The following is a 24267-nucleotide window of genomic DNA, read 5'->3' on the forward strand; positions in this document are numbered from 1 at the left end:
GGGCAAGTTTTCACTTCTCAGATGTCTCAACTTTTGCATGTTACTGCACGTCCGAGTGTTCCTTCTGGAATCACAGTTTCTGATGAAAATATAAAGAAACACCAATCGGCAGAGGCCTCGCCTCGCAGAACAGATGACACCGCAGCTCCCGCAACTCCTGTCGAACCTGAGGGCTTTAACAGTCACGAGACTGGTTCAGATACCACTGAGAACATGGATTTAGATGCTCGAACGTGTAAACGTCGTGTCTCTCCAAACTCCCCGAGAGCAACTACCCTCCATAAACTAAAAGCTAAAAACAGTTAAAATGACAGGTTAACAAAGGATGTTTTCCTAAAGGATAACATTCTACAGACGGCAGTAAATACTGCCGGAATATCGTCAACATAGGAAGCTTGAAAGTGCTGCAGTAAAACTGTCGTTCCATTTTTGCTGCAGCCGCTGATTTGGTATATCTCTGTGAAGAACTTTCTCCTGATTTGATTATTTTGCAAGAAACTTGGTTATCCACAGAAAAGAGTTTTCATTTAAAGAATTTTCGCAGTTTTTGTCTAGATCGCCCTTCTCATAGAGGGGGATTAGCATTTTTCATCTCAACAAAAATTTGTAATAGAGCTAAGGTTAGTCACCAGTCATTCTCTGCTGAAAGTGAAATTCTAGCATTGGATTTAACGCTTCCTGGATGCGCCCCATTTTCGGTAGTCAATGTATATTTTCCTGCAAGAGTTCTCAATACAAGTTCTCTTGATGCCGCGCTTACAGCCTGCCGAAAGGATCTAATCATAGCTGGTGACTTTAATTCTCACCACGTATCATGGGGTTATCGGTCCGACTCTTGTGGTAAAAGATTGTTGGATTGGGTTTCGTCAAATAATCTTAACTGTGTAAATTCGAGAACCCCAACTTATGTATCCGGCCAATCGCGTTCGGTGTTAGACCTAACTTTTCCAGTTCGGGTTGTGCAATTTTCTCCTGGTCTGCTATCACCTCGGCCACAAATAGCGACCATCTTCCAATAATTTTTGAAGTCATGCGACCAATTAATTTGGTCGAAGAGCATGTCCGCACCTATGTTAACTATAGTAAATTTCAAGATTCACTGCGATCAGCTTTAAATAAACAGGTTGGCTAAACGATGAAGTTAAGGCAGTTAATTTGTGTCAAGTGATAAGTGACAGTTACAAAATATCCAGCTTCAGTATGCAGTCAACTAAAGGGGGTACTTATTCACCATGGTGGAATCCGGACTGTGAACGCGAATATAGAAGAAGAAAGGCAGCCTGGAGAAAGTTACTGTATAATCAATGTCCACGTAATTGGAATGACTACAAATTTGTTGCAGCTACATTCAGGCAAACAGTTGACAAAGCGAAAGAAAATTATAACACTAAACATTACAGTTACCTATCGCAGTCTAGTAATGAAAAAGCCTTATTTAGGTTTCTACGGTCTAAAAAGATTGTTTCAGCCCCGATAAATGTAGAGTCTGTTAGCTTAACTTCCACTGAATTGGTACAGTCACTGGAGGCGATTGCAAAAGGCTTAGAGAGTCGATTCACATGACTTCGCCCCTATCATATACCGGCGCCTGAAACAGCTAATGATTACATAGCAGTCACATTAGAAGAATTAATGAGAGTGATAAAGATGCTGCCAGCTTCAGCCCCAGGTCCTGATGGCATAACTACAGCAATAATGAAACTATTATTCGAATTATCTCCCCATGATTTGCTTAATTTTATAAATTTTTCAATTAAAAATGCGTGGACTCATCCAGATTGGAAGGTTGCCAAAATAATTCCGCTACTCAAAAAGCCGGGTGACGCATATACTATAGATAACATTAGACCTATTTCTGTGACCTCAAATTTCGTTAAGTTAATTGAGGGAGTTCTGTATGGGCACATCGATAGGTGGATAGGCGAGAACCAAATATTAAGTGATTCTCCAATAGGATTCAGGCCTGGCTGCTCAATTTGGTGTGCTCATGTTGACTTGGAGAGTCGAATTCAACTCGCTCGCCGCAACAACCAGTACGCGGCCTTAGTCACATTAGACATTGCGAAGGCGTATGACAGTGTCGATCACAGTACCTTAATCAACAGACTCGAAAGTGTGAGTCTCCCACAGTATATATTTGCATGGATTCAAAATTTTCTAAGCGGACGCACATTTTATTGCTATCAAAACGGTGTGTCTTCTCACATTTACAAACATACAAGGGGCGTTCCTCAAGGGGCAGTACTTTCCCCCGTATTATTTAATATTTTACTAAATCACATCCCGACACATCATGACGTACAGGTATACGTATACGCTGATGATATCACATTTTTCTCGGTATCAAATGATATTCATAGCTTATATAAAACTTTGCAATTGTATTTGAATCCGATTGACATTTGGCTAAAAGGTATACAAATGTCGCTAAATGTCACCAAAAGTGCAAGCATTGTTTTTCCCTTAACTTTTCCTATCCGAATAACACTGTCGTATGGCCAGGAGATTATTCCGCAGGTGCAATCTTTAAAATATCTGGGAATGATTTACACAGAAAAGCTTAATTAGAAGACACACATAGAATACATCGCATCTAAAGGAGCACCCGCAGTAGGTTTATTACGAAGAGTCAGCAGCAATCGTTTTGGAATGCGCAGGGAGACCTTGCTGATGATTTATTGTATGTATGTCCGCCCCATTCTAGAGTTTGGATGCGTGTTATTTTCTGGAGGTCCTACTTGTAAATTACGCCCTCTGGTTCTTTTAGAACGCGAATCACTACATATATGTCTCGGCCTTCCAAAATATGTAACGAATAATATTCTGTAGCATGAAACTCCCCTGCCTTCTCTTCAAACTCGTTTTTGTATACTGACAGTCCAAATGTTACTGAACATATATGCTTCTCCACAGAGACGCTCCTTCTATATGTTTATTAGAGAGCCGACTGCATTCTTTGAGAATCAATGGTCCAGACTGTATTGTCCCCGGGTAGTTTTTGTGCAGAAAGTATTAGAGCCATTACGAATATCAATCCGTGATGTGGATTTTCAAAATTTCGCTACGTGACAGTAAGCGTTGAATGCGATGATATATTTCTTAATAACGCTAAACTCCTGCCTATTCGGTACCTAAAAAGTTTGTTAGATGACCACCTCTAGAACCTCCAAATAAATGCAGTAATAGCCACAGATGCTTCTGTCAGTGAAGAGAAGGCAGGAGTGGGCATTTTTTCGGCATCATTAATTGGTCTTTCTCCCTTCGACTAGCAGACTTTACGCCAATATTTCAGGTGAGTTATTAGCGATTATCCTAGCTCTACGAAAACTTCCCACATCTATTACTTCAGCCGTAATCTTAACCGACTCCTTGTCTGTTTGCTCCGCTTTATCAGTGCCCAATTCATCTATCGTTCTCCGAGAATTTAATTCATCCATCCCCCAACATTTAGGCCTTATCCATCAGGTATGGGTGCCAGGGCACGTGGGGCTCACTTTAAACGAATCTGCAGATGCACTAGCAGCGGCATCGCTTAACGGCCCGGTACTGAGGATCCTAAGACCTTCGGCATACGTCACTTCTGCGAGATTTAAAAATTTTTCTGTCCAAGAAGAACATGCCAATCATGTGTACTCAATAACACCGACTTTCAGCACCTTAGGTTTCCTTGGCACAGCAGATGGTGTTCAGCAAGAAAATTTGAAGTGTCGTTTACTAGAATGCGTTGCCGAATACCAAGGCTTAATTTCTATTCCCATAGGTCTGGTTCGGCGCCTTCCCCTCAATGCTTTTATTGCAATGAACCGGAAACTATGGATCATTTCTTTATAGAGTGTCGTAGGTTCACCATGCATAGAAAACGACTTCTAGAAGGTCCCCTCCGCCAACTTGAATTGCCCATTACACTACCTATCATTCTATCTCTGGGGGCGTCGGCACTAGGACACAGTAATAGGAACGTATGTGATGCCATATTTAATTTTGTAATGGAAACAAGGAGACTGCCATGCTATTTTTTTCACAAGACAACAAAAATATTTGCTTCAAGTTTTAAGATGCTATAGCATGAAAATTAATATTAACGATTAGAATTCATTTATTATCTTATTCTTAAGTAAGAAAATCCCATTTAAGTATCCTTCATTTTTCTTTCTACTGCCGCCCGATTCATGACCATTTCCCCGTAGTGGGTTGTGCTATTTCTATAGGCACCAAACCAAACCAAACCAAGGTACAACCTAAGAAGTGTGCCGGGGAAAACGGGAGTAACTGAACAGTTACTCCTAAAAAGCGTGCTTTCCTCCCACAAGGGACGAACTGCAGAAGTATGCGTGCGGTGTGCAAATTTCGGAGGGTAAGGGTTTAGTCCCTCCTCGGAAAGAGAGCAACGGGAGGATGAACGGCAACACTTACTCCCTGTGGGCCTGGAGGACGAGAGAGTGAAAGAGAGGAGGAAAGTTGTTTACACCACTATATGCATCTCTTTACTAGAAGCGATAAATAAAACACTGTTCGTTCGTTTCTTGTTAAAAATATGTGAATTAATAAATAACCGACGTTTTATAGACACTTATTCTATATTTTTATTATGGAATTGTGTACCAAAAAAGAAAGAAAACTGATCGTGAAGCTTTTGAAATTAATTATACACAGTGTTGCAGCAGACACATATAACGCGACTGCAGCGCAAGTGAAAATTAAAGCAAGGAAAGAAAGCGGGCACGGACCTATGTTTAATGAACACTAGAGGTGGGCTCGATTTGCCTGACCGTATATACGTGCAGGCCGGTACTACATGATGTGTATGACATCAATTGAGTAACACGATTAACTAGCGCACAATTACGTAAGCACACTCATGCGTGATCCGTATCCATAGCTTGATTCAAGTGTTGAGCTCGCTCTCGATCGATAGGTCCGTGCCCGTTTTCTTTCCTTGCTTTAATTTTCACTTGTTCTGCAGTCACGTTATATGTGTCTGCTGCAACACTGTGTATAATTAATTTCAAAAGCCCTCCGAAGTGCCGACTCGGCGACTTTACTATAATGGCTCACGTGCGCCCCTGTGGAACAAGATAAGTTTACCCTTGCTCTACAAGTGACCGGGGCTTCTGGTGTTGTGTAACATACATGTACGAGATGCACACCTTCGTGTTTGTGCTCGCGTGTGCGTGCCAAACGAACACGTACACATGACGTATATGCATCGTCTCTGTAATTCCAGTTGTATAGGGAATACAAACTATCCCTCTACTGAAAGCGTATTGGCTCTCAACTTTATCAAAAAGATGCCGAAAAGATCGAGGGTGGAATTGTCTGTCAGGTACAGGTTGGAATATGCCGCAGGATCATCAGCCTTGCAACTACATACATTACTGTATTTTCTCCGCTGCTACAGCCATTTTACCCGCCGCGTTAACGCAAGGCGTACGTTGCGTTTATAAAGTCGCGCGGGTTCGATCCCGGCCGCGGCGGCCGCATTCCGATGGGGGCGGAATGCAAAAAGCACTCGTGAACTTAGGTTTACGTGCACGTTGAGGACACCAGGTGGTCAAAACTACTTTCCTTTGTATTGTCCGCCCTGCTTGGGCTTTGGGTCTGCATGTATCTAATAAATTAAAGGCTCAACAATCCAGTCAACATGTGCATACTTTGTAATGTGCAATGGATATGCTCACAAAGAACACACATACCAAATATGTAGCGTGGGTGGTGCTCTGGCACATTTCATGGTGATTTGATGGATACTTACCAGTGGTGCACCGACCGGGGGTGGTGAGGTTCGGGTCCTGTAACACCCCCCCCCCCCTGATGCCGAGTTAACAACCCCCCACACGCGTCCTGCCCCACAAGTTCAACGTGTACCTTCACCACTCTGTTCACATTGTCATCACAATTCAGGAGGTGGCGTGAGGTTGAATCTTGCTGAATAACAGAAACACTCTATCACTGTCTTGTATTTATTCATTCACTCTTAAATTACTTTGAGTAAAACGATCAAGAAATAAACATCATCCTTGGTATCATTATTATGATTATTAGGCATTTGATTTGCTGTTGGATTCCTCTGGCTAAAGCAAGGAAATTGCATATTATGCAAAGTGTTTGCTTTCCCCCCCCACACACAAAAATTTACCCTCCCCCCCTGGCAGAGATCCTGGGTGCGCTACTGATACTTACTTTACCTTTCCAAGTAATTCATTCGCAATATATCAGGATAGCTACAATTAAAGACCTACATCAAGATCGTGGTGTATTGCTGTAGGCCTAGGTTGCAAGTGGTCTCCTCAGGTCCACACACTGTTTCAGCATAGTGAGCCTTGATTTTGGCAAGACAGCTGGTTATGTTTGACTATGAAATACCCAGCGGGCGGCTATGTTCAACCCCACTGGATATCGCCACATTCAAGCAACCTAACACACAATTGCTTTGGAGTGACAATATGGATGGATGGATGTAAAACTTTAATGAACGTCCTGAGGTACGCGATGTCGTAATTTTCTTTTATTACATGTCAGTTTTTGGGTTAATTTTCGAACTGATCCATGTGTCTCATGTAACAAGAGGGAAAAGATAGTACAAAACATGCCTGCCGTAATGCTTAAGCAATAGACATGCTATTTCCAGATGAAAATTAGCAGAATTTGACACCCTGAGGCACTGCATCCAAGAGCTCACATAATCATAGAGAGCAGCCATCGTCATCTGATATACATTGCTCTTAGCATGCTTTTCCGTCACTGAGACCTAGGATGTCCAGTGAGGGCTTCTGATGTGGGCATTGGTCTTCTACAGAAGAGAGGGCTGCTTAATTTTGGTATGAACAGGTCAGTTGGAGAAGGAGGAAGGAGGAATATACGGAAAGACAGGCAGGTCAGTCGGACTCAATATAGAAGCAGCCAAGTCAGACATCATTATGGCTAGCCATTTGATAACCCTGGATCACAAAGACATTACAGGTGTAAAACTGAATGACTAAGGAGACCAAAAAGGGGATCCCTGCAGTGACACTACCATAATAGGTTACACTGCACACAGTTCTCATCCTTGAATCCATCAAGTTAATAAACAGAAAGGACCCCTTGGATTGACAGGCTGTAAATGCCAAGTTAAGTCATCACGAATGCATGGCTCATGTCTGTATTGCAAGCTCTCCTCCCAACTCTAAGAATCCAGACGGGCTACCATCTAAAAGCTTCGAGACCCTCTACTTGCCTAAGTGCTGCTTAATTCACATACAACTACGGAACCAGATTTTCCTTTATGCTTTTGTAAGCACCAAATGAGGGCCCTGGAGCCTACTAATCAAGGCAGCAACGCAATGCATGAACCAGACTAGGCATGGGCACTCAACAAGCAGGGGCAGGAAATGGCCGGAAGTAGTGCGGTCATGTCCACCCGGAAGGTACAAGTCAACCAGGCAAGCAGCCCAATCTAAACCGACTGAGACCCATCTCGCTCACATCAGGCATAGGAAAGGCGCGTTTGATAACGTAGCTCACGACCTCATACTCACCAATCTAGCGGCAACCAAGTGTGGCTGACGACTATACAATTACGTCCGGACGCTTCTTAATGATCGCACTGCAACTATAGGTATAGGAAATATACGTTCGCACTCCATCCCTCTTGCGGGAAAAGGCTCGCCACGAGGGTCAGTGCTTTCCCCCGTGCTATTTAACATAGCTATGTGCAGACTATCGGCACTAATAGATGCCATACCGGGAATTAGACATGCGCTTTATGCTGATGATATAACCATCTGGGCCACCAGTGGCTCAGATGGTGAAAGACAGGACGCACTACAAGCAGCAGCGGATGTCACCCAGAAATATGCACGAGCAGGGGGGCTTACGTGCGCAGTTCAAAAGTCAGAACTGCTTATAGTAAAAAAAATCCAAAGGAAATATCACCTACCGCCTGACATCACGGTCATTATCGAGTGTGAACCTGTAAATAAGGTTAACAAATTACGCTTACTAGGACTCCACGTTCAAGCCACTGCGAAAGCGACATATACCCTGATGCTACTGAAGAAACAGATTGATCAGGTAGTGCACATGATCTGGCCGGTCACGAACCACCGCCACGACCTAAAAGAATCCGACGTCATGTGCATCATACACGCTTTAATCGTAAGCCGCATTACCTATCACGCACCTTACCACCGACTCACCCAAAAACAAACAAACCAGCTAGACACCCTCATACGAACAGCGGTGAAAACGGCGACAGGCCTTCCTATCTACACCTCAACAGCCAGACTATTACAGCTTGGTTTGCATAATACCATGGCCGAATTAATCGAAGCCCAGAAAGTCAGTCAGATTGAACGACTGAAATGTACATCGACAGGAAGGCACGTACTCAGACAATTACGTTACCCAACATCAGAGTTTGCCCCACGAGAGCCCTTGTCAATCGCACCAAACATCAAAGAAAACATTACAGTGGCCCCCATACCTCGGAATATGCACCTCGAACACCATAAAGGCAGGCGCACTGCACATGCAATGGCACTGCACCGAGCATACAGCAACGACCTCGACACCTTCTATACAGACGTCGCGTGCTACCCCGACATTACAGCCAAAGTGGTAGCGGTGGCCGACTGGAGGGGCAAAGCAGTATTATCAGCCACAAATACGCACTGACAACCGCACGGAAGCGGAAGAATGTGCCATAGCCTCCGCCATCAGTGCTCAACCCCCAGATAAGATCATATATATTCTTACAGATTCTAAGTAAGCATGTGGAAACTACGCAGAAGGACGGATTTCACTGATCGCTCATAAAATGCTACACAAGAAGCAAAATATTCCACTAGTTCACCTAGTCTGGACCACCTGGGCATGCGTCTCTCCCTTGCAATGAGCGCATTCATGCGACAGCCCGAGGCCTAACCCTTCAGGCACCGGTGGAAGGCCAGTCCAACCCAGACATGGTGGAAACAATACCGCTTACATACACGCATATACTACAACATCACAGACTATCCCGTAGAACATTCCCTCCACCACACGTGAAGCTAAACCGTGCAGATGCAGGCGCTTGGCGCCAGCTCCGAACTAATACGTTCCCCAGCCTTGCTCTCCGCCACACTTTTTACCCTAGCCAGTACCCTGAAAAATGTCCGTTCTGTGGTGAACACCCAAACCTCTACCATTCTACGTGGGAATGCTCCAAACCACCCGGCCTACCTAGAATACCCAACGCCGCCCCATCCCAGTGGAAAGCTGCTCTTTCCAGCACATCCTTTGACGACCAGCAATACCTGATCGACCGGGCCAGCCGAATAGCAGCAGTAAATGGGGCCCTGGACTGAGGGCTCCGCCCTCTGGGGTTTCGTTACGAAACACCAAATAAAGTTTTTTACTACTACTACTACTACTACTACTACTACTACTACTACTACTACTACTACTACTACTGCAAGACATGCAAGGGCTTCAAATGAGGCACTGGTCGAAAAGGCGAGCAGTGTTCTCAGCATTACCACAAATCGGCCAGTAAGGCTAGACCCCAGAAAGCCTGGTCTGAGTAAACATATTACTGTGAATGGAGCAGCTACCCCAAACAAGGTATTACATGAATGTTGTCCTCTTAGGATTATATTAGTGGAGCAGGGAGGTTCATATTAGGCTCATTCACATCTTTTTGCTAGCTTGAAGATAACCAGCCATATAGAGGCCATCTAAATCAAAGCGTGACCCAAAGAGTCTCACTTGTTTGTTTCATAGATGCACCATAAAGGGGTTGTAGACCACCGTTGGGTGCACCGTTAAAGTTGAAGAGTGCAGCTGCACTCTTTGAAGCAAGCTTAGGCTTCATATTCATAAGTTCCAACTTAGTCAGAAAGGGGAACATCTCACTGGAGGTAACTGCAGGCAGACAATGAGTTAAAATATTGACGAAGTTACTCAGTGGAGAAAGTATATAGATTAGGTGTAAGCATGCTAGAGATGTGCCAGAGAATTAGCCACCTTAACATATAATGGAGGAGATTCTGCATAAGGCCAACAATGGGAGAATATGCTCTGCGAGAAAAGTCAAAGGAGGTGCGTATGATGGGAAGTTACAAGTGAGACATGTCTGAGTTCCACGCCACTTGCCGTCAACCTGACATGTAGCACTCTGACCTCAACGCTCAGGTTGGATACGCAGGCCTTTTTGTTTGGGCAGTTCAAGAATTGGCCAAGCCACAAAATCTGTAGTCCCTTTCCAATAGAAGGAGAAAAGGATCCATTTGAAGAGCAACTTCGAATGGGCTGGCACAAGCATTAACTAAGTGAATTCACTGTACAAATGATCAAAGCACAGACAGAATGAGCATTCATCCTGTTGATGTGTATTTCTGTTGTACTCATTTACACAGCAAATTTCTTTACACCGAAGGCAGAGAAACTACCCCAACAAGACCTCCTGGTCCCAGGTGTTAAGCAGGCAGTGCACATCAAGAACGAGTGCTGGAGGGACTGAATAATAGTGGCTTGAGTTGTGAACAGGCATGACAATGTCCCATAATATTCGACCATGGCTTCATCTTTTTGCGAGCTTGAAGACAGCCAGCTATATAGAGGCCATCCAGATCAAAGTGTGACCCAAAGAGTCTAACTTGTTTGTTTCATAGATGCATCATAAATGGGTTGTGGACCACTGGGTGCACCGTTAAAGTTGAAAAGTGCAGCTGCACTCGTTGACGCAAGCTTAGGCTTCATATTCATATCTGGGATACCCGAGACAGCCCAACAACGCCTCTTTCTGCACAACAATGATTAGCGACTCGAGGAGCTACTGGTGGAAAACAAGAAATCTTTACTGACAGCTATGATATCACTTGACGGCTTAATTGTGCAGTAGAGGCCTTATTGCAACTACACTGAGTGCAGAGCAGGGGACCTCCCTGCCGAGTTATGAACCATACTGTTCAGATCAAGCTGCAATGTGTGTTTATGCTTCAATCAGACTGGGTATCGCTGTAAATAATAACAAACGGAGACTGTGCACACATGCCATGAGACAATGCAACAAAAAGTGGTTGCTGCTCCACAGCTACCCCAGCTTTTGCCCCAGAGAGTACATGACAAAACATGAGGTGAAGTTTCTTTGCTCACAAACACTGACATCACATCATGAAGCCCCAGATGTACGGCTACTCAGCACTGCAAGAGTAAACCCATCAAAAGGTATTCAATCTCTAATGTATTTATTACATCATTGTGTTACGTAGAATGAGATTCTTTTTCTACATACAGAACAATAGTTATTTGGATTGAGGGGAATGCATTCGTAAGTCTAGACACATTTTAAACCACAAAATATAGGATCATTTGTGATATCTACTGAATGATACCGAATACGCTACCTTTTCTTGAGCATCTTAATTACTAACTTTCAGTAGCAGGTGCTTTTGTAAACCATGGTAATTTAATATTGAAAGCTTTTAGCTTTCATAAAGCATATTTTCACAGTTGCTTTATTTATGATTCTGGCTGCACCATACAATCTAAGTGTGAAATCTCTGTGCTGAATGTTGCTTTGCAGAACAATGTGCTCTCACTTGAAGCAGATGTCTCAATGAGTAGAACACAGGGATGCTACAATGTAACCTCTGCTACCCTTGATGAATTGACTAAGAAGCTTGTGGACACTCCATATGTCCCTCACCAAGCCTCTGCTAAAATGAAAAAGCCCATCTCAAACCAGAGGGAGTATTCTGGAAGAGTCCACCTAGTGGACTATCTATTTCGGCTGTCGCTGATTGGCTGCAGCTGCACAAGCGAGAATGATACTAGCGGGGGGTACCTGTCTCCTCCTCCTCACTCATGCAGCTACAGTTAATCAGCAACAGCCGAAATGGACAGTCCATAAAGGGGACTCTTACAGAATACCCCTTTGGGCTCCAACACATTATATAGTGGCTGTCAATGCCAAATGCTAGCCACCATGATGCCAGTCAACCCATAAAGCCATGCCAGGAGCTTTAGTAATTGCAACATATAGTACATGACAGTATCAAATAAGGGGTAAGCAAGTGAGCCTGAAGTGTCAAAACCGTGTTTAACATGGCCTCATGCAGCTCAATTCGCAGTGATTCGCCAAAGCCTGGTGACTTAGCTACCTTATATAAGTTGATCGCAGTCTGCCCTAGCCAATCTTTTTAACGTCTTACCAGACACATGAACCTAGCCTAATGTTACAAAAATAAAGCACAGAATAAATCAACATAACCTCGCTTAACCACAGATAAGCTAGTGCTGGTGAGACCTGTCATCACTTATGCTGAGCTAGCCTAAACTGACTAAAGCTAATATACGGTAACTGTAACTAAGGTAAGCAATTGAAACATTTTACGAACATTAATTAGTAACCTCATGAACTCGAGCTAACACAATGTACAGTGAGCTCACATAACTGAATCAGTTCTGAAACGATTCATAATTAACTCTAAAAATTTGGTCACAACCGAATGCCTTATTTGTATGTACATGTGCACATCACACTTACCATATTGAAATTTGGGCCTTAAAGAATTCATGCAGAACAATAAGTGACAGTGTTTGGCATCCCAAAGAAGCACTATGGCCATAAGGGGTGTCGTAGTGCAGGGCTGTGAAATAATTATGATGCTTATGCACCTGAATATAAGCACATCAGCATTCTTGCATTACACCTTCATCAGAATGCAGCTGCTGTTGTTGAGATTCGATCCCATCACCTGATCCAGAGAGCTACTGTGGTGGATGAATTCACGCAGAAAAGTAGCAGAGGTGTTTTCTTGTAGCCATAATGGTGAGCAGCACTGTACATTGTTTATCTTCAGAAGGAGCAAATTGTGTGAGTTTCTTTCCCTGCAGGGTTCAGTGAAAAAGATGGCAACATGCAGCATTGACTATTTTCATTTCACTGAATTTGACTTTACTGCCAAACTGAATGGATGCTGTAAGTAAAATCTGCTGAAAACCCCATGCTATATGCAGGTAAAAAAATGTCTCCACAGAAACAAACAACTGCAACTAGCATATCTACTGTATGTTTGAATGTAGCTTAAATATGCAAAGTCTGTATGGCATTCATCTTAATCCTATGTCACTGCCAATATAGGAGACAAACAAAACTGTGCAGCATGTTTTATATATATCCTGTCAGTATACGAGACATATCAGTATGAATGCACTGAAACAGACCCCCTTTCTCCCAATGCTCATTTCCTGTTGCATAAAATGTGGCTTGTCTCTGCGTGCTTCATTCTTTTTCCAGGTAATTCAGACACCAGCCACACAGAACTAAACGTGCCGCTGAGGTTGTCCTTTCGAATAACACAACCATTCCATCACACAAGTAAAACTTAAAAGGCAGCTATGAGTAACTTTGCTTAGACAAATAATAACACTCTAGAACACTTCTCCACAACATAGTTTGTGGTAAAATTGAGTGAAATATCTGGAAAAACTAACCAGCCATTTCATACCACAAGAAACCTCACAGTGTCTGCATTTGCACATTTCAACACCTACAGGAAGGACAGCGCATGTTTTACATGGCAGGGATGAGGTGATGGATAGGTCAAGGAAACACGTGGGTTGTGAGAAGCCGGTGGCGTACGAGTATTTTGTGTCGCTCAGCACATTCCTTGGCTTTCTAAAGAAAGGCAAATGTGTCTCGTCAAGTGTGAGGCTGTGTTTCACAATGGCTACCTTATAAGCATATATAGGAAAATAAAGGAGACCATAAGCAATGTAGTCTGTGTTCATCTCTTTACTTGCAAAATACAAGTCTGTAAAAGGCTTGCCGCATACGATCGAGGTTGATATTAACCTTGATCTCGGCTATCTTGTGTGGAACAGCATTCCTGTTGAATTACATTTTCCAGGACTTGAACTCTTTTCCAACATTGTGTCCCAATGACTCAGAAAGAAAAGTGAAGTAGAAACAGGGAACATGGCGCAAAACATTAGGAACGCTAAGCAATATGTTCCCAGAAGAAGCCTTTTTAATATACTTTGTGCACACGAATATTTTATCATACACATTCTTTGAGCGCAGCTTTCTAGGGCTTAGAGGAACACCACAGTGAAAGAATAACTGTTTTTATTGAAGTATTCTTTGAAAAGTACTTTTGTTAATTTGGCAATGATTAGTTAATTATCAAGAGTGATTAAACCAGAAAATGAAGGTCAAAGTTTAATTTTTTTTAATTTGTGCCGAAACCTCAGCAGAAGCATGTCAGCGTGACGTCACGAATTTTGAGAGAGAGAGAGAAACAACTTTTATTAAAAAGGGCAAGTGTAAGAGGAAATTATCTCCCCTCCCTTAGATGGTGGCCAGGAGCCCTTGGGTCCTAGCGGCATCTTCGGCTTGCCTGATGACTTGTGGTTGGTGCTCGCTGTCTGAACTTAGCAGCGCGGTCTCCCACTGCTCCGCGTTCATATATGTGTTGTTTGGCCCAGTATATTTTTTTTTCTATTTGGGCCATGTTGGCAAGATTCAGAAACATTTACTTAGCCATCCTCATTTTATGGCTCGTTTAGAACACAATGTAATCCATTTTTACCGATAAGCATTTAACTAGGTCCCAGCAGGCGCTGTCACAATCCATGACTTCACAGTGAGCTGGTGCGGGAACTTCAAGGCTGCGTTGCCATCCATCCTTCCTTTTTGCATCTTCTGTCGCTTGCAAAGTCCCTACTCGTGGTGATAATGGCAGTTTCAGTATTGTAGACGGGCAACTTACTAATGCAGATGGAATTACTTTTCTCTTTAGTATCCTATTAACAGTCAGAAATTAACGCAGCCTTACGTTCATCAACAGTCCATTACTTTTTCACAGCGACACAATGAACATGCAGTATATTTTCGCTTGTCGATTGTAGTATAACTAAACGCTGTGAAAACCGAATAAGCTGCAAACCCATCGCCATCGTACAGGTTCAGAAAAAATCTGCATAGCAGCGCCAGTGCATCTGGAAAGTGCAAATATCTTTCCTCGTTTGCCGATTTGCTCATGGACTGCAATTAATAGCTGTAAATTTGCTAGTTTATTGAATTTCTGCTTTTTACTGTATTTCATGATACTTTTACCTGTCCCACTCTTGTTTTCGACACTTTTGCTTCTTTTTTTCCGCGAGTCCAACACTTTGATTAACACCCTTCTTGTGTAACATGAACAAAATAAATTGAAATAAACATTCCATTCTACAGTGCATGGTGACATTAGCTCAAGTTTTATTAGAGTAGGAACACTAGGTATTTTGGACATTGCACTGTTTCAACAGATTTATGCTTCATCTACATGCTGGTCACATATTTCCGGAAACTGGTGATCTTCCTATTGCCACACGAAAGACACCTAATTTCAGTGGAATTCAGAAAATTAGCACATTGTGAGCGTGTATTTTACCCACATCTAACATAGCATTATGCAATTTTGTTGCCAGTAAAATATCTTTATTGTAAGAATAATTTGTTGCCTTGTGTTCAATTTTCCCAGCTTGGTTACTGCTGTTTTCATTGTTTCTACTGAGAATTTTGGTGTGGAGCAATGCAAGCCATCCCCACTTATGGCAATATGAATGCTCAATTTAGAAAACCTCTTTATCTACCACATAAAGTTGTTTTATAGAGTTTATAACATCCCAAAGCAACACCTCAGCTGCAAGAGGTGTTATAGTAGTGGGCTGAGGACGAACTTTGATTAGATATTGTTCTTTAATATGAACATAATTCTAAGTTAAGAGTGTTTTTGTGCTCTGCCCCCATCGGAATGTGTCTGCTGTGGCAGCCAGTCAAAACTGTGACAGCATGCTCAGCAGCAGTACACAATAGCGGTTGAGCCGCTGTGATGGGTTGTATGCACTTGAGAAATTGCCTTTTGCTGGAAGCATCAAGAACACTAGATGAAGAAATGAACCTCTCCACTTGCAAACAGCGTGACATCACTGTCAGTGTTCTGCCCATCTGCAGCCCGAGTGGGTGCTAGTTAGCAAAAAACATACTGTACTTATCTCTTTGTATAGAGGCACTGCTTGTATCTAAATTGGTGTGTTTGCAATTTTCGGTATTAATAGTTTTTGATGTCACAATATCTATGAACTGCGCTTAGAAAGTAGCTGTCCTCGTTTTACTGGCACAGCACAGTGTTTATTCCCAAAACATGGTTCAGCATATGGTGCTATAGTAACATTACCTCATCTGTAGATAGCTTAAGATGTAATAGAATTTTTGTGGTGCAAACTTTTTTCCACAGAAGATGCACATTTTCACAATGCCGAAAAAGTACTTTGTTTAATAGCTGGCCTTTTGACATAACATTCACATTGCATTGATGTGAAGCTACTTAATTTGTGTCCCATTTACACTGCAGCCTGAAATAGTATTCCCAAGATGAACTTTGTCTACAATTATAAGCCATGCCTGCCATGGAGGCTCAGTGGGTATAGCATTATGCTGGTGAGCAAGAGGCCGTGGGTTCATTCCAAGCCACATTTTCTTGGGGGGGGGGAGGAGGAATGCAACCACTTGTGTATTTGTGCTTTAGGTGCATGTTTAGATGACACCAACAGGTCAAAATTAATCTGGAACCTGCCCCTATGGCATTTATTCCACTAAGCAGTTACACCATAATTTAGTATTTTAATTATCAATCATCGTCAAGCAAATGCACATAACACATTGTTACATAATTCACTACGCAGCAGCTTCATGGTGCCTGATGCCTCTAACATGTTTTCTGCCTCTGCTGCATTCAACTTTTGACCTTCATCTGCATTACAGCATAAAGCTTGTTCCGTAAAGGTGTGCTAACAACAATAAAACAGCAAAGTTTACTGCTCTAGTTTGAATCCATGACGTCTGCTATGAAGTGCAATAATTTGAGTGGGTCATATTTTGTGGATTCCTTGCAACAAGGTGTATGCGAGACAAAAAAAAAACAAATTTCTCCCAGGTGTTGCTCTTTAAATGTAACAACTGATTTTTATTCCCGGATATTTAAGAAACATAAAACCTGAAACCAAAGGACTCTACTTATTACACGATGTTAAGCCGTAACCAAGGGCGGAAAGAAGTTCAGGACAGAAAAGAGCATCTAACTAAGCATCTGCAACTAAGTTTATTGGAAGCAAACAGGATCTCTGCTCATAAGAGGACTCTAATCACAAGTTAATACAATGTTGCAGTATTGCTAAACAAGTCACGAGTTTGTCTACCAAGTTTCCCATTTGGGGACCAGTTCACCACTTCCATAGATGTCCAGCAGGTATGGCTCGAATCTTTCACTAGCCTCTTGAATTTTCTGTTCATCTGATCTTCGGGTACAATAGCAGTACCTGTGCCTGTCAAAGTACTCCACAACCAGCGTTCTTGTGAGTGTATAGAGCACTCCTCTTGCCACAAGCAGTCGCTCAATCTCGTAAAACTCTGGACCATCCTCCGTTTTCATGACTAGAACACTACCAGCCTTGTAAGTACGTCGATCAACCATTGCATTTTTGACTTCATGGACTGTCATTGGCAGAACTTCTTTGGCACAAGTTGGGAGTGTGCTCCATTCAATAGGCTTGCTTCCTGCCGTTTCAAGTTCTTGGTATAATCGGAACGTGTGCAGTTGACAGCTCTGTTTTATCTGATGCCTTTGTGCTAGAGTGTGTGTCAAATTTCGGAAATTCTTGACAGTTGCTGCCATCCTTTTGAAGCTTTGGTGCTTTGCCTCAAATCTCATTGACCAGAAGTTTTTCAGTGGGCCAACCTCACGCACAAACCTGGCATAGTGCACCATGTAATGCAGCTTGGGGATGAGCACTTCAGGGCCATACTGTTTTACAAACTCAACCAAAAAGCTTTGTACAAGAACATCCAAGTAAGCAAGACGTGAAGATTCGATTTCAGAGGCAAAGATGATATCAATGATCTCTCGAAACTTCAAAAGCACCTCCCAGTCTTCATTCCCTTCCGGGACTCTTGCTCCAAAGATCAGTGGGAAAAATCTGAACAAGCACCATTTGCTCGATGCTGTTCCTGCCAAGACAGAATTAGCCTTAAGAAACGAGATGTTGATCGGTGGAGGCTTGTTCTTTGCGTCGTTTTGGCCATATTCAAATGACGACACCTTCATCCAGATCTTGCTTAGACAGCAATTTACAAGATTGGAGCGATTTTAGGACTTGTCGAAGGACACATTCTGCTCCACCTTCTAAGATATCGTGCATGATATCCGGAGGCAACTGCCGAGTCACATCAAAGTATGGAAGCTGAAGCAGAGGAGAGGCCTCATTGACACCATATAGGCGTCTGTTAGCTATGTTTACAGCAACAGCCGCTAAGTGCAACTTGTGCCTGTCAAATGTGCGTGCCTGACACATTATTTCGCTGGTCTTTTCTGCTAGGTGCTTTGCCGATACCATGCAGTAACGACAAACTCGTCCGTTGCTGAAGCAGCATGAGAAACCACCTAGGCGGTTCAGTGACAGATTGTCTCCACAAAAGGCGAACACAACAACTTTGGCATTTATGTCATGTCCTTCAACACTTAATGTGAGGCCCTCCTTGTGCATCTTCTTCAGATCTTCCAACAGTGGCTGCAGTATGCTGCCGAGACCATGAATCTTGACATGCACATAGCGCACAAGCATGATCAGATAGATATTGTCAAGCTGGGATCTATACTTGGTGTGGAGATTCAGCAAGCCACAGTATACAGCAAGAATCTTGTGTTTGCCTCGCTTTGCTCCGAGGGGATTTACCACTTCTATCTCATCTGTGTAAAATAAAAGAATAATACTGTGCGTGCTGCCCTCTGGAATGACAGATTGCAGGTAGTCCCTGTACACCAGGCCATCTGTGTAATCTCTGTACACTGAGGGTGCATGCCGCTCGATATTTGGTAGTGTCAAATGAGCTGCAACGTCAGGGAGCTGACAAAGTGCAGTCAGGAGTTTTGGCAATGGGACGTAGTGATATTTTGCAGCCTCGCCTACATAGTGCTCTTCAGGTGGCACAAATGGAAAATTCTCCACTATATACTTTTCCCGTTTCCATTTGCTGTCAATTCCATCAAACAGTTCAGGCAGAAATGAACAGTGAAGAAGACTCTGCAATTCAGAGCCCATCGCCGGTGCCCTCATTGTCTTCACAAGCTCTTCGCCATATGCCTTTAGCACAAGCTCAAACACTACCTTCAATTCAGTAAATATCTTCTCAGCTGCAACATACGCTATGCTATGTTGCGCTGTAACGGAAAAGAAGAAATCCCATATCGTAGATTTCGCTTGTTGCAGAAAGCGCTCAAAGTGATTATCTGGAGCTGCCCTCTGCTGTGATGGCAAATCTTCCGCAGAGGCTTCTTCCTGCAGATTACCGCTGTCGGTGGCTGCCATGTCGGCACTGTCCATTTCTTGTAGAAACTCTTCGCTTGATGGCAGTTCAGCGCTACTTCCAAGACTTGGGCGCTCGACGGATGGCTGATGGCAATTGCTGCCATTTTCTTCTAGCACGGCTGTGTGGCGACGATACAGGTGTGACCTATACGAGGAAAAGTTCCTGTACGTGTTGGCGCAGCCTTCGATGCCGCAGAATATGCTGAAGTTCGGCTCTCCACTGTGCACTAAACCTATATGCGTTATCACTCTGGTTAGCTGGTAAGAGAAGAACGGGCACTTCGGGCAGTACTTCACATTCATCGTTGTAAACACAAACCGCCAGGCCGTTTGCGTGCGTTAGAAACGTGCTCTGTTGCTCGCTGGAAAGCCACGTGTTCTTGCTGTTAATCCAAAATAACAGGCGGGAGGGGCCGGGCGCGTGAAAAAGTTCTCCGTAATCGCAGACTTCGCATACATCCACAATCGACACAAGTATATCTAGCAGTCGGTAGAGACGAACACGCCGCTGAAAGCACGGTTGACAAGTTCCACTTTTCGCTGTAGGCTTCGTAAACAAATCCGACACAAGCCGCAACTACCGCAACGGCAAAGCCGTTTAACAAGGCTCCATTCCAAAAGGTGGTTTTGTAACACGATGGGGTTGATTAGTTAGTAATTTTCGAAAGCAACACATGAAAAAAAAAGTAGTTTCAATTACAGCACACTGCCTTATTTTTGTGTCACAGAATTGGAAGTTAAACATAAAAAAAGAAAAAACTTGGTCGCGCGATGTCGCTGTTGCTGCGCCATGAACATCAACATCAACATCAACACACCCACGTGGGAGTGCGCACATGTGCCGCGGTACGCACATGCGCCAAGCTTGAACGTAGTGGTTCTTTGTGCTACGCAATCGCAAAGCCATGACATCGAAGTGCCTCGTTACCTACGGCGACAAAAATGTCGTCAATTTCGACGAGCCGTGGACGGGCCGGCAGTTAATTGCAAATCTCAAGGAGCGGGAAATGTTCGCAGAAGTCGACATCTCTACCCTCGGCCTAACGGTGAGTGCTTACTGGTTGACGTATGTGAATAACAGATACATGGTGCACAATTGATTTTTTTCTCTTAAGTAGTCGTGTTGTAGAGTTTGCAGCAGCGTTTTTCATCGATTACTGTAGCTTTGTCTCCCATTTTCGAGCTTTGTCCGTCATACTCTCTCGTTCTTGTGCGTTTTATATTAAAACCCGGCAGCGCTAAATTTGACATGTTCCAGCTAGTTTGCATTCAAATTTCTTGTTGACAATCATTGGTGCGCCTAATTTCAGCTTCAAATCTTTCTTCATAGCATCCACGGAATTTCCTTTGTGCAGGGAAGTTTACGTCGAGGCTACGCAAGGTGTCCGTTCCAGTAGTTTTGGGCCTCTAGCTGGGCTGCACGTGTTTGAGTAGCCTGCGTTTCTAGGAGTGGGCTAATCTCGTTGTTAGTGTGTTTTAATTTTAAATATAGTAAAACATCGCACTTGTTACTTGCTGTTGCGCTAATTCATGTTGGCTTCAAGATCCTTGTGTAAGGTAGTCCTCTTCTTAGCTGTGACATTCTTATTTTTACAGTGTTTTGACGAGGACTTTCAAGTTCACGTGGACATCTCGGAAGAAGACGCCATCGAGAATAAATCGAAAATAAAAGTCAAAGAGACCTGCCAGGTCCGGTGAGTGGTTTCACATCTTTTATCATTCCATTTACGGCCGTCTTGTGGCACACTGCATTGAAAAAGACTGTTGTGAAAGTTGGCTAATAAAAGAGGCTTCTTAATTGAGAAGTCTCTTTTCTCAGTTGGTAGCTGCTACTAAAACGGATGAGAGGGTTTCTCATAACAGCAATGCAAAATATATTTTCTTTATTGCTATCATAGGATAGCAGATGTTCTGCAAGAATCGCCACAGCCGACGCAGCCAGCACGCGGCAGTGTGTACTGCCTCCCAGCTGTACCACCAGACATTGCCATGGCAGTTCAAAGGCACCAGGCCGGGCAGCACTTCGCAGGTCGCCAGAGGGTCCTACAGTGGCTGCACCATGACCTGTACTTATATGATATGTGAGTCATATATAAGGAGATGTCCTTGAAAAGCGTATTGATGTGTCTTGAATGTTCCCTTCACATTCATGTTAACATGTTCACTGCGGCACAAGTCACTACTGGGTCACAGCAGTTAAGGTGAACGCCTTGATGGCTCATGGGTCGAAAGATCTGTCGTCCAGCGTTATGGCCAAAAATATTCATGGTGCCACCATTGGTTCGAACTCCCTCTACTCTACCTTAATATAAAGTTGATAAGCCACTTGAAACCTATGTACCTTTGGTGGGAGAAAACAATAAGAAGTAACAACACTATTCGAATAAAAATGTCATGGAATTTAATGAATGTCTCGTGAGTGTGCAGGTGCGCGTCTTTCACCTTCATCCTCTTAACGTGTGTAAAGTAGGTGTCACCCTTTCCCCCCTGTGTGGCTGTGTAGGGCTTTCCTGCAGTGTACAAGCAATATCTTTGCTAGCAATCAACGGAGAAGAATAATTGTTGCTTCTGGATGATGATTATAATTTGTAGCAATGCCCTTTCATTGGGCAGGCATTCGGAAATGCCCTAGCTATCGAAACTTAAAAAAAAGAAGACTTAATTTATCCACCGTGTGTCAACACCCTGCAGAAACAGCACTCCAACAGTAGCGGAAATATATATGATGATGATGTGATAAACTGACATCATATGTCATGGTGCCGTCTGTCTGCACCTTGAGGAAGCTTCAAAGGAGCAAAACTCCCTAGCCTTACTTTGTGATGTTATCACCTACCAGGGCACTTGGATGAAGGCAACCAATTTTACTGCAAATACTTTGCCAGTGTAAAAGCTGTTGTTACTAGCTTTGTAGCAGACGAGAGCATCACTGTGAGAGCATCATAGTGCATTACTGCGTTATGCACTATGATACACAAAGGTGACTTAGTGCTTTTAGCCAACATCGAAAAACTTGAATGCTTGGCTTGCAACGTTGACCTGAAATGTGGGGCTTCTTTTGGATTTCTATGAAAGGTTCACCACCATCTCCAATTGACCTGTTCCTTATAGACTTGGTTCAAAACTTCAGTCTACTTCGCACAAAAATCCTGGTCTTCGGTACTGAAAGAACTGTCAAATGTTCTAACCCGTGAACATTCTGGAATTCCATAGGGCATTGGATCATTGAAAACTCCGAAGTACAAATAAGGGCCCCTAACTTTGGTGGATGTGGACTGTTTCTTTTCTGTACACAAACGAATACGTAAGAAAAAAAGCACATGAAACCCGAAAACTTTGAGTTTGTGCTTGTTTGTGATTACTTTCACAACTTTTCTCATGGTGTCTGTAGGCACACTTTCTTTCAGATAAATCTTGTATCCTACGCAACTTACCTCATTTTGTTTTGTTGAGAGAATAAAATGAATTTCACTGAACAGGTATTTAGTGAGGAGCTGTGTTCCTAAGAAAATCAATTTATCCTCAGTTGCCCAGTAGAAGTCCGTAGAACAAGCACTTCTACTGGGCAACTGAGAATAAATTGATTTTCTTAGGAACACAGCGCCTCACTAATGACAGCTTTATGGCCTCTTATAGGTGCCTAAAACAGCATTCTCAGTGCTAAACATCGGTTTCTAGTCATGGCGCACAAAAATCGAGACTTCAATAAGTGATGCTGCAGTAAATATGTTTGCCGAGTCTACTGTTGTGTGTTTACATTTAGCATTTGACCTGAAACATCTGAGAGCCACTGTTTGATGTACTGAGAAAATTCCAAATCTGTCATAATTTTATTTGTTTGTGAATTATTGCTGCCCTTGCTGTTATTCTTTCCTACCAAACTCACCATAAAACTTGGGTCTGCTAGATAGTGCCTTGCATTCTTGCTTTTGTAATATGTGATTTCTGCCAGGTACCCAGGGAGATTGTACACTGAGGCAGCACGGGCTCTGGTCATAAGATTCCCTAACCTCGCTGATGCAACGGGGACTGGCTATGTGAGTGACATGTTATTGCAGATATCATTCGTGTTGTAAAGCCTGCCTAATTAATACCTGCTTTGCACAAGCCGCGCTTAGTCAGAAGTGGGCTGTCAAGACAGTGGATGCACATTAAAGAACTCCATGTGGTCAAAATTAATCTAAAGCCCCCCCCTCCCCCCCCCTAACTATGCCACACCTAAATGGCTTGGCGCATAAACACTGTAATTCAGTAGCCATATTTACACCGTGAAAACCATCAGAAAACTGATTGGATTGTGTTCTACTGTGCTAATGCTAAGCTCACTATTTACATTGAGCAACCAATTGGGACATCTCAGCCATGAAAAGCATGCATATTTGGGTGAAGATGGACATGTGTTGCCCTGCTGAGATGCACTGAGATGCACATGAGATGCCCTGGCAAGTCAGCTGTTTACTGTAAGCTTATGTGCACCTTTGTATTCATTGCTCCATCATCTTCAGGGTGCACTAGACAGAGCTGTATATGTGCACTATGTGCTGTAAATAAATCACCTGGCATAGCCAAACACCTGCAAGCGATCATTCACTCATTAGGAACTGATTTCATGGCAGACAAGGTGTCTGGAATTCTAATTATATGCATAAGCTCATTAAGTACATTTGTGTGAGATGAAATAAAAGAGCAGAATGTTGGGGGTAAATTGCGGCCTTTTTTCCCCTGCTTCTAATATGAGTCAATTGGGGGCACTGTTTTTTTTTAAAGTGACAACAAACCTCCTAAACAGTGTTATTACATGACCTAACCTTCAACCCAAAAGTGGTGGCAGCACCTGTGCTTTGAGGGGTGGCACTCACGTCTTGTACTTGCTGCCCGTCAATAGTTTCATGC

General features: G+C 43.1%; 1 protein-coding gene across 1 annotated transcript; it reads right to left on the reverse strand.

The window, feature by feature from the left end:
- Positions 1 to 18093: 18093 nt before the first annotated feature.
- Positions 18094 to 19677, reverse strand: LOC119441728 (uncharacterized). Its single transcript, XM_037706335.2, has one exon. It carries the CDS (start codon positions 19675 to 19677, stop codon positions 18094 to 18096), a length of 1584 nt encoding a protein of 527 aa, XP_037562263.2.
- Positions 19678 to 24267: the final 4590 nt, after the last annotated feature.

Source organism: Dermacentor silvarum, chromosome 1, assembly GCF_013339745.2.
Source record: "Dermacentor silvarum isolate Dsil-2018 chromosome 1, BIME_Dsil_1.4, whole genome shotgun sequence".
Lineage (NCBI taxonomy): Eukaryota > Metazoa > Arthropoda > Arachnida > Ixodida > Ixodidae > Dermacentor > Dermacentor silvarum.